Genomic DNA, 10,903 nt, shown 5'->3' on the forward strand with positions numbered 1-10,903 from the left:
GAACAGAGCCTCCTGGCTAGCAGCCTAGCCGCCCTGGCTCAGGCCTCAGTACTGATCCTGTGCCCCCCAGGTCCAGCTGGGTGACCCCCCGTCGCCTCTTGGAATCCCAACCCGGGATTATTCTGTCTGCCCAGACTGCCATACTATATCACTTTGATGTGGACACCCCAGTCCTGGAGCTGCCCCTGTCTCACCATGTGACCTGGAGAGAGCCCCTTCTCCAGGTCTCAGTTTCCCCACCTGTAAGCAGAGAGGAGTGAAAGTCTCTTGAAGGGACATATCCCCAGGGACATATCTGCAACCTTCTCCTCTCAGTCCTCCAATGTGGGGCTCAGGGAGGAGAGCACAGGCTGGGGGTGACACAGGCCTGCACTTAATTTCCTGCTTTACCTGTTGTTGGCTGTGTGACCTTGGGTAAGTCACTTAACCTCTCAGGGTGTCTGTGTCCTTGTCTGTTAAGTGGGATAAGAATATCTCTTGGGCAGAGTTGGACCACCAGTAATCAGAGAAGCCCTAGACACACAGTAGGGCTCCAAAAATGCTGGGGAGCCCCTGGTAGTAACCGTTTCCCCATCCTGGCTTGGGGGTAAGAGACCTGCCAGCATCCCAGGCATGGGGTCTCACAAGGATGACAAATCCCGTCCAAAGGGAGACCTTTGGCTCTGTGTCACATCCAGCAGGAGCCAGAGGCTGCTGGAGCAGACCTTCATGTGAACCGGCCCCCCTCAGGCTCCGGGGCCAAGTGCCCAGAGCAGGTTCCCGGGTGTGGGTGTGGCTGGCATGGTGCTCCCAGCAAGAGCTGCTCGGGCCCTGGGCTGAAGCATGTGTACCAGCGAGGGCCTGGGCTGGGAGGAGGTGGGGCAGGGAGGAACCCAGATGGCAGACTGCCCAGGCTCTGTGGATGGTTTTCCTCAAGGCCACTGTCAAGTCAATTCAACATGGGGCTTCTCAAATTTTAACCTGCGTACAGAGGAATCACCTTCGTGGGGCAGGAAGGAGAAGGTGGGTGAGGGAATCTCGTTAACATGCAGATTCTGGTTCAGAAGGTCTAGGGTGGAGCCTGAGATTCTGCCTGTCTCATAAGCTCCAGGTGACACAGATGCTTCTGGTCCGGGGCTCCACCCTGAGCATTGAGGGCAAGTGCCTCTCACCTTTCCTGTGGGCTCAACTTTTGAGAAGTCAGGAGAAAAGGGTCCAATCCCAGCTACCACCACTCCAGAGTTCCCTGGAAAGAAAGACTTAGCAATACTGTCGGGTGGGAGAGGGTCCAGGCAAACAGGGAAGTGCGGTACCCTGGTGGGGTCACAGTGGGCCACAAGGAAAGCTTCCTGGAGGAGGGGTTGAGGAATTCAAGGACTTGTTCCAGGAACTCAAGAAATGAGCGGGTCTCAGACTTCTGCGGCAAAGGGAGATGTCGGGAGGAGAGGCCGTTGGACACCCGGAGTGGATGAAGACACACTGTGCGTGGCCTGAAGAAACACCAGTGGACCTACAGGCCAAGGCCATCAAAAGAACTGGGAGGGCAGCATCTAGCATCACCAGGAGGAGACAACGTGGGAGGCCTGAAGCTATGCATTGTGGGTGGGCCCTTTTCAGAAGCCAGAGTAAGTCCTTTTCCTTACTCTGTGGTACCCAGCCCTTCTTTAAGGGTACTGATGGGAAACTCCCCCATATGATTTCTTAGTTCCCTTTTACCTTGCGTAAGGTTTTTTCCTCTGTCTCGACACCACACACAAGTACACTATATATATGTGATTTTCAGATGCACAGTCACCCTCCACCCCCTATGCTTTAGCACCTCTGAAGTCAATGGCATCTTCCTCTCTATTGGCCTGGATCTATGTTCACTTCCTTCAGAATTTGCATCTGTGGTGCAAGGTACCTGAAACACCTGCATCTGAAACCTCTTTACCATGACTTCTCAGCTTGAGGATTTGGGACCACACTGTGTGTGTTTAGACCCCAAACCTGGGTGAGTACCAGTTTGCAGTTCCAGTTCTAGAGTCCGCACTCTCCACTCAGTGTCAAATTTGATTCATGCCTTTCCTCACTGTCCCTTTCTACAAGGCAGGTTTATTCTACGTGGACCATTACATTGGGAGCTAACTCTTTTTTGTCTCCCAGCTTTTTGCTGGAAACCCCTACTAAACTCCCCATGTTGGGCATTTTTTTTCTTTCTTAGTGAATATTTGGTGCGTCTAACAGTTGACAGCAGCATTTTGTATTTGATGAAATGACTTGTAAAATCAATATGATCTTCTTTACTATTACAAAAGAATTGCAGCTCTTTTTATTTTTCCGTTTAACACTTTAATTATCCACCTGCCCAGATTTCCAAGAAATCCAATCTCTCCCACTTAAAGTGTCCTTCTCCTGGAGTAAATTGAGATACTTGAAAACTTTCTTTTTCTGAAGGTGTCAGTCTGTGTCTAACCTCCAGGAAGGAGCCTGGTTGGGCCACTCCAGGTGTTGCCATATGGTGTTGCTGTTGAATATGTTCGGTGTAGTTCAGTGAATGCTTGCCCACTGCTCTTTGCTGAGCTAGATCTTGGTTCAGGCCAGTGTGGCGCCCCAGGTTACGGTTCCCAAGTTACAGCCTCACCCTGATAATAACCTCAGCCACATGGTTTAGATCTTCAGGGACTACTAGCCTGATAGGCATATGGGGTCCAAACCAGCCTGTACCATCAACTCCTGCCCTGCGCTGAACCCAGGTCACTGGCCCAGAATCCACTTCACCTGGGGGGCCTGACAGCAGACTTCGGTTAAGGGCATCCCAATCCATTGTCCTTCAGATGGGGAGGCGTCGAGCATTCAATCTCTTCTACCCAGAGGTCCCACCTCCTGTCAGGGCTATGTCTACGTAATCCAGAAAGTCCATTCAAGGGACAGTTGCCTTACAAATGGAAACCAACCCCAGGCAATGATTGCTGGTTCTAGCCCAGGATCCTCTCGCCCTTCAAAGGATGACGTATGGCTCATCCTGGGGACAAAGCTGGCTTTGAGGAGCAGTAGGTGACCTTTTGTCTTGCTGAGTTGGGCCTACCAGGGAAGAGCTAGAATACTTAGGATGATAGGTGGGAATACTTACCAGCAAGGTTGAGGGGGAGGAACAAAGAGGAAAGCCTCAGGGCAGCTAAAGAGAGATGTCTCTGAGGAAATGGATCAAGCTTTGTCTGTGATGTGCAGTTTAAACCTCTCCTCCAGCTACCTACAGAAACCCCAGTAAGGTTGATATGACTCTCCAGTGTTTTGGCGGCTGGGTTTGTGGTTTTGAGACGAAGTGGGCCTGGCATGAAGGGGACACAGGACACAAGTAGAGGCTTCCAAGGATGCCCGGAAGCATCTCCGCTTAACATAGATGGGGAAACGGAGGACCAGAGGAGGGGCTTGTTCAAAGTCATCCCACAAGCTAGAGCCCAAAGTGGCTCTTTCCGCTCAGAATCAACCCCCAAAAGCCCACGAGCCATGGTGATCCCCAGTTCTCCAGCTTCCCCGGGGAGTGGCTCAGTACAGATACTCTTGGACGGTGAGTTCCTTCAGGGTGAAGCCCCGGGGGGCGGGCTTCCGGAGCTGGTTCTCCTCCAGTCTCTTCTGCAGGGACACAAAGTCCTTGCCCAGCTCGTAGGCCAGGCGGGCCATGGCGTCCAGCAGCGGGGCGTAGTAACGGTGGCCCTCCCGGGCCTGCAGGCACTGCAGAGCCCTCTCCCCGGCGGCGAAGGCCTCGGCGGGGCACTCCAGGTCGCGGTGGCACACCAGCATGGCGCACAGGGACGGCACCACCATCACGGGGCAGTGGGACGTCAGCTTCTCCTGTAGCGGCACCGTGCGCACCAGGATGTTTAGGGCCTTGGTGTACTGCCCCGCGCGCAGGCAGCCGAAGGCCTCCTTCAGCTCGGGCCGCGTGAGGAAGTCGATGAACTCGCGCGAGCGACGCACGCAGCGGATGGCGTAGAGCAGACCTAGGTACTCTTTGAGGGCCAGCTTGCGCTCGGAGATCATCTCCGGGGTGAAGTTCCCCATCAGGTGCTTTTTGGGGAAGACGACATCTTCGATCTCTTCCCGGAAGGTCTTTAGGAGTTTCTTCTGGAGCATCTCGAAGTCTGAATAACGCCGTTCCAGGATGGCTTTGTCGCTGTCAAAACTCCCCGTCTGGATGACGACGATTTGGTACATCTGCGGTGCAAAGAGAGAGGGCCTTTGACTACACTGTCACGGAGGGTTTGAACTGACAGAGAGAGCCCGGGAAATAAAATAACGATGACCTTAAAGCATACCCTGGAAATGGGGGCTGGTTTTCTGCAATTCTGTTTTAAATTGCCATTAGCCTTTGCTGAGCTGTAACAGTGAATCGTGACAAGAGTCAACCGGAGAATAACAAACACAGCGACGTGGAGGCATCCTGGGGTAGAAAGGCCATACAGGAACCTGCCGTGCGGGGGACCTGGGGCGTTCTTGGTTTTAGTGGTCAAAACTGGGCCTCAGGTTCCTGAACTGGGAGGCTTGAATTACTAAGATCTGTGTTTTCCAGGTGTGGAACTCCTGGGAGATGGTTTTAGGTGATATACTGGCAGTGATGTTATAAGTAAGAAAACTATTCTCTTCTCTTCTCTTTCAAGAGAATGCTGATTAAGGGCGCAGACTGCCTGGGTTATAATTCCAGCCCACCACGGTCTAGCTGTGTGGTTTTAGGTAGGTACTTTAACCTCTCTGAGCCTCCGTTTTCTCATCCAGAGAATGAGGATAGTAGCCTGCCTCACTGGGTGAGGATTAAATGAATCAATGCACTGAAACCATGACGTGCAGTCAGCACTCAGGGTCAGCTATTATTATTACTCCACTCCCATTTGGGGAATGGTGGGGGGCAAAGAAAGGCTGTGGCTCTTCCATAGTCATTAACCTCTCCCCCAACATAGGCTGAAATTCCATTCCAAAGAAAAACAGCCCCAAGCCCAGCTTTCCGCCTGCCATGGTAACCAGCTAGAATTTAATAACAGCCCTGAGCTTTCCTTGTATTTACTTTTATAATGACCTTTTCTTATGCCGTGTGATACTGGTTTTCCATTTAAGGTATTTCCCTTTGAAATAAATCCATTCAGTGTTTTTAAAAAGTGATCCACTTTAAAGAAAAACTGAGGTACATAATAAAAATGATATGAGGATATCAAAAACAATGAAGAAGGGACACAGATGATAATACCGGGTAACATGGGATTAAACTGGGCAGTTTGCTTCTTAGGCTTAGGCACCTTGACTCTCCAGCCGTCACGGTGCTGAGCGTGAAATCTCACTTTTGGACCATTTTTTTGCCAGAAGACTTCTGTGAGTTAAAGTGTGTCAATCCATTTCCTGGTCAGGGAGACTGAGGTGCAACCAGCCTTGCCCAGGGCCGGGAAGGAGGCCGTGAAGGCGCGCCATCACTTTTTGGTCTCTGCTTACCACAAATTTGGAGACTGTCCCCTCCTCGATGCGGGCAGAAGCGATCTCGAAGAGCAGTTTGACGTGCTTCCAGCAGCGTTTCTGGGTCCGCCAGTACTCCTGCAGCTCCCGCGTGGTCATGCTGGAGTTGGAGCTTTGGCTGTCGTGGGCATCTGGAAGGACCACACTCTTAAGGACTAGCACAGGTCAGTGTGCTTTGGGGGCAAGGACTTGGGGAGATGGCTGGGTCTGTCTGGGATGAGCCGTGGGAATCTGGAAACGCTGTGATTATCCCTCTCCTCCTTTCCACCCTGGATAGACCCAGTCGGGCATCAGTCAGACCCCTACACCCAACCTGGCTGAATCCATCTCGCCATGGGCAACCTGGAAGAGCCCAGCGTCCCCAAGAGGCTTCTTGGTGGTGAAATGCAGTGTGTTTGTGGTACGTCGTCCACTTCTGCCTGTTGCGAAACCCCATGCTCCGGAAGAGCAGGGATGTGGCTGGTGGGTTTCCACCCTCCCTACTGTCGGCTGAGCGCACACCAGCGGATGGTGGGGGGAGCTCTGAGGATGCTGGGCTCCAGGTTCAGCTTGGTCGGCCCTTCCTCTCTCCTCTCATTTCCCACACTCCCTGCTTTTTCTTGCACATACCACTTCTTCTGCCTCAAATGCCATCCTCTTTCCCTGCCTCAAAAAGTAAGTGTTTCTTAAACCTCACTTGAGCCCTAGGCCATTCTGAGAATCTTGGGAAAGCTTAGAATCCTTCCTCTCCCCAAATGCACAAACCACTGTACATTTTATTTCAAGGGACATGTGTCCCAGGAGCCCTTCTCCAATGTGTCCTTCAAGACCCAACCCATATATCATTTCAACTGCCCTTTGGTGTTAGAATGAGAGCCTCCCACCTTGTCCCTGTGCCTTTTCCATGGCATCTTACATTGTTTTCTACAGATCCGTTTCCTTACTAAACTTGAAGGCCAGCACGGTGTTTGACTGTTCCTGCTTCCCCAGTGCCTGCATAGGGCCAGGAGCAGAGCAGGCGGTCAGCCAGCACATCTTGAAGGGTTGCATGCACATGGCAGATGTTTGCTCCAGGAGCTGGCGCTATAGCAGACACTGTCAGTGCCCGGCCATGCCCCCTCACTGGCATTGACTGTTGTGGAACATCCCACTGGCTTCTTTCGGAAGCACCTGGGACTCTCCCCGTGAGGGCTTTCTTGGGCCATTGCAGCACGTTGTGGAGCGTACCTCTGCCAATGGAGGATGGGACCAGGGGATAGCAGGCTGGCCTCCTCGCCGCCGGGATGGGACAGCTCTAAGGTGTGATCCATACGGTCTCCCAGACAACCCCCATTGGGACAGAGCCCGAGTTGCCCACAGTGGTAATCTTTTCATCGACCTCCCGTACTGGTTTCCTGCCCTTCCTTTCCTCGGTTTCCCACTCCCCTGCCATACCTCCTGGCCTTGTCTCCTGGATAAACCACTTGCACCGAATCCCTGTCTCAGTGTCTACTTCGGGATAACACAAGTTAAGTGAGCTGCCCTGTTTCTCACGGCATCCACTGAAGTATGCACACTTGTATTTCAAATGTCTTCAAACCTCTATCCCCCCGACCAAGCCCCAAGCCTCAAGCCCACCTAAGTGCTCTTCAGGTCCTGGACGTGGGAGGTCTGGGCCAGGGGCTGATGCTTTCGGCTTGGTCCCTGCCATGCACTGGGCTATGGGTGTTGTCCATCCAGGGCTCCTGGCGTGCCTGGGACTTGCCATGCTCCAAGGCTGCCAGGAAAACAAGAGAGAACAGTGAGTGCCCACTTGTGTTGGGGTTCCTGGTGGGTCCTGGTGGGTTCCACAGTCCCCACTGCTGAGCCCTCCACTGCCCACCTAGCCATCCGCCCGACTGTCAGATGTGAAACCTGGGCCTGGCTCTTTGCTGGACTGATCGCTCCCAGGCTGAGCATGACCTTCTCTTAGAGTTAGCATCCTTATATTATCGAGTTGCTCTGAATTTTAAATGAGGTGACTTTAAGCAAAGGTAGTAGCTTAATGATGACTTGAGAGAGAGCTGCTGGCTTGTCCAGAAAAACCAATATTTCATTTCATATTACACGTGTAAACAAAATCTCAGTGTCCAAAGCAAGGAGGCTGGAATGTATCCTTCCCTTTTCTCTCCCTTCATCTTGAAGCAAACATTTACTAACAACTTGTTATACCCACTTCACATACACGCAGGCTCTTCACAGCCACTATCTGATTTGACACCCACGATAATCTATCGGGACTCCAATAACAGATAAGGCAACCGAGGTTTAGCCCGAGTCACGTGGCTCGTGAGCGTGACCAGCCAGCCAAGCCAATGCCTGTGGTGTGCACGCTACACATCCTGCACTCAACACCCACCCCCTCACTTCATCTGAAGCTGTGCGTGGTAGGAGGTTTTTGTCTCCATTTTATGGTAAAAGAACTGAGACTTTGAGCTGCCCAGGATCGAGAGCTGGTAAATGGTGGGCAGGGCACCAACGCAGGCTGGTCTGACTTCAGAATCATCTCCCTGGTACTCAGGGGAGGGTGGGCAGCGGGAGTCCTGGGGTTCATTTTATGCATAACTCTGTCTGTGACCCAGGTAAGTGAACAAGATGAGCCGGTGCCTGGAAGTTATTTAACTTCTCTGAGCCTCAGTTTCCTGCAAAAGGGGCACAATAACCTTCACGAAGCTGGTGTGAGTGTTAAGTCAGGCACCAGATCAGGGCTGCGCACACACCAGATACCGTATTAGTCCCTTGTATTAGTACCTGACCCGTGATAGATGCTCTAGGAAATATTTGAGAAATAAATGGCTGAATGAAGATGTGAGTTGGAACACAAGTTAAAATGTCTGAGACGAATTAGAAAAAGGGCCAATTAAAACATCAGCTCAGGGGCTTCCCTGGTGGCGCAGTGGTTGGGAGTCCGCCTGCCAGTGTAGGGGTCGCGGGTTCGTGCCCTGGTCCGGGAGGATCCCACATGCCGCGGAGCGGCTGCGCCCGTGAGCCATGGCTGCTGAGCCTGCGCGTCCGGAGTATGTGCTCCGCAACGGGAGAGGCCACAGCAGTGAGAGGCCCGCGTACTGAAAAAAAAAACCAAACCAAAACATCAGCTCAGATGGAGTGAGTAGCTGGGGCACCATTTAGGCACAGAAATTCAAAATAAGAAGGGTGCAAGTGACCTGACCTCCTTCTTAACGTGCTCTTGCTGTGTCAGGTGAAAGGAACCCTGGGGGCATCCTCCAGGGGGCTCTGTGCTGGTGTCCAGTGGGGGGCTCTCAGGGACCCTCTGTCCAGCCTCATCCTATAGAGATGGGAAACTGAGGCACAGAGCAGGGCATGGCTGGACCAGGGCTGCACACGCTTGAGTACCCTATAGCTTTCTCCCCTTGAGGAGTCGGGTCTTCCGTCCTGACCAACTGTGGGTCCGTAGGCAAGTTATTTAATATCTCCAGTCCTCGGTTTCCCCACCTGAGAGATGTGGCCACCAACCCTGTCCTAGATGATGGATGGCTAGGAACAGGTTCCCTATATTCTGGTAGGTGCCCAGGCAAGACAGCAAGTGGTCCACACACTCTTATCCAACGGATTTCGGGTAGCCAGGACTCTTGGGGGCTCAGTGATTCCTGTGGGCACTCCTATGTACCTGCTTCAGTTAGCTCATCTGTAAAATGGGTGATGGCGAGTAGAATTGGCCTCAGTGGTCCCAGCCCTTCCAGCTCTGCTGTCTTGATCAGGCAGCTGGTGCCAGGTCAGAAGCAGGGCACTGTTTGCCCAGAGACCCCATGAGACCCCAGGAGTGATGGCCTTGGCTGGGTATCCCAGGAAAGACCTGGCAAAGCTGAGCATGAACGCAGAGCTTAGAATAAATATCAAGTTCAGCAGCCAAAGCCAGCTCCCTTAGGTTTTCTTTCATGGGATCGGCTGAAACTGGAAAGCGGCAGAGAGAAAGTGGTCACTGGTGCATCTATGGAGTCTCTAGTCCTCAGTTTTCCCATCTGTGAAATGGGGAAAGCAATCTTGTGACTCCAAGAGCTCCTTGGGGACAGCTGTACATGGTGTCCTGTGGGCCCTTCCCTCCCATCTCTACACCCCACAGAGCAAAGATTTCTAGGCTTTACGACAAAATATGACAAGTGTTGGTACTCCTGGCTTGAGGGCCTGTCCTTGGCCCAGCGGACAGCAGTTGCCCAGCCCCTCCACCATCCAGCTCCGGGAGCAGTCACCCTTGCTCCTTCCTTCCCAGGTGCCCTGAGCATCACTTCTCCCTCTAAGGGATGCCTGCCATGTCCAGGCTTCTTCTGATGGGCACACAGGGCCCCCTTCGGAGCCCATGCTACCTCTCTGAGGGGGCAGGAGGGGACATTCCATCAGGGGTGAAACTCCAGCAGAGTAAAGCACCCTGGTCCAACCTAGGAGACAGAAGATCCTAGACAATGGATGGGCACACTCCCAAATGTAAGCATATATCAGAACTTCCTCAGGGGCGGGGGTGGAGGTGGAGATGCCGAGGGGCAGACTTCCTGCTCCCAACATCAGAGAGTCCCATCTAGCAGGTCCTGCGGTGAGCCCTGGATTCTGCATTTTGCACCAGTCCCGAGGGCTGTGCTGATACAGGCTTTCCCTGGTACCACTTTTTGAGAAACACAGGTTTGGTAGATTATTCCCCAGGCTCAAGAGAGGTTGGAGAAGCATCTGGTACTTCAAAAGGCATTGATGAGATGGAGGGTCGAGGAGCTGCTCCCTGCTCTGCCCCAATGCGCTGAGGGGAGTCCTGCGTATCTGTCACCAACCCTTCTCCCTACCACCCTGCCCCCAAGAGGTAGCGAGGGACGGTTACAGGAGGCGGGGGCTCAGGCCACAGGGGGGCAGAGGCCCACTGAGCTTGGGGTCAGACACTGACCTGAGGTCTCTGGTCCTGTGCGTGTCCAGGGGTCCAGGAGGGATGTCACATGGCCCCCTTCAGCTCTCTGTTCCAAGCTCTGGGCGAGCAGGCCAGTGGCTGCCACTTTGCTAAGTTCCCTGTATGAAAACAGGAAATAAGCTGTGTGACCCGCTCCTGGTTGCCCCAGCCCATTGGCTGATGAAAGATGCTAGTGAACTCAACTAACAGTCTGAGGCCGCCCTGCTGGGCAGGACCTAGCATGGCAGGGCGGGCCTGGATCTCAGTTCCCACATCAGCCTGTCTGACCCTCAGGGTCCTTGACAATCTCTGGCATTTCGGACCTTAGTTCCCAAAGCTCTTTAATGTGCATTATCCTACCCTACTGAGCTAGGCATGATGGGGGCCATCCTGCTCTAAGGACAGATGGGGAAAGTGAGGCTTGGAGCAGAGAGCTGGTGGGATGCAGAGCCAGGGCCGGATTGGGGGCGGGTAGACTCAGAGTGCCTTTCTCTGGCGGAAGCTGCATCCCACATGCCAGAAAGTACCAGGGAAGCCAAACCTCTGGGCAGTTACATGATT

The 10,903-nt window shown here is 53.1% G+C and overlaps 1 protein-coding gene across 1 annotated transcript; it reads right to left on the bottom strand.

The window, feature by feature from the left end:
- Positions 1 to 2,315: 2,315 nt before the first annotated feature.
- Positions 2,316 to 10,473, bottom strand: SNX20 (sorting nexin 20). The gene is made up of 4 exons (XM_030833001.2): positions 10,343 to 10,473; positions 7,057 to 7,195; positions 5,440 to 5,591; positions 2,316 to 4,176 (listed from the first exon to the last, which is right to left on the bottom strand). The coding sequence occupies exons 2-4, from the start codon at positions 7,184 to 7,186 to the stop codon at positions 3,508 to 3,510; spliced, it is 951 nt and encodes a 316-aa protein (XP_030688861.1). The 5' UTR covers positions 7,187 to 7,195; positions 10,343 to 10,473; the 3' UTR covers positions 2,316 to 3,507.
- Positions 10,474 to 10,903: the final 430 nt, after the last annotated feature.

This window comes from Globicephala melas, chromosome 19 (genome assembly GCF_963455315.2).
Source record: "Globicephala melas chromosome 19, mGloMel1.2, whole genome shotgun sequence".
NCBI lineage: Eukaryota > Metazoa > Chordata > Mammalia > Artiodactyla > Delphinidae > Globicephala > Globicephala melas.

Excerpts from the sequence above, each read along its gene's own strand:
- SNX20 (XM_030833001.2), bottom strand. The coding sequence starts at position 7,186 with ATGGCAAGTCCCAGGCACGCCAGGAGCCCTGGATGGACAACACCCATA. Across the intron at positions 5,592-7,056 it reads AGGACCTGAAGAGCACTTAG|ATGCCCACGACAGCCAAAGC; the intron begins GTGGGCTTGAGG and ends TGGTCCTTCCAG. Across the intron at positions 4,177-5,439 it reads GGACAGTCTCCAAATTTGTG|ATGTACCAAATCGTCGTCAT; the intron begins GTAAGCAGAGAC and ends TTTGCACCGCAG.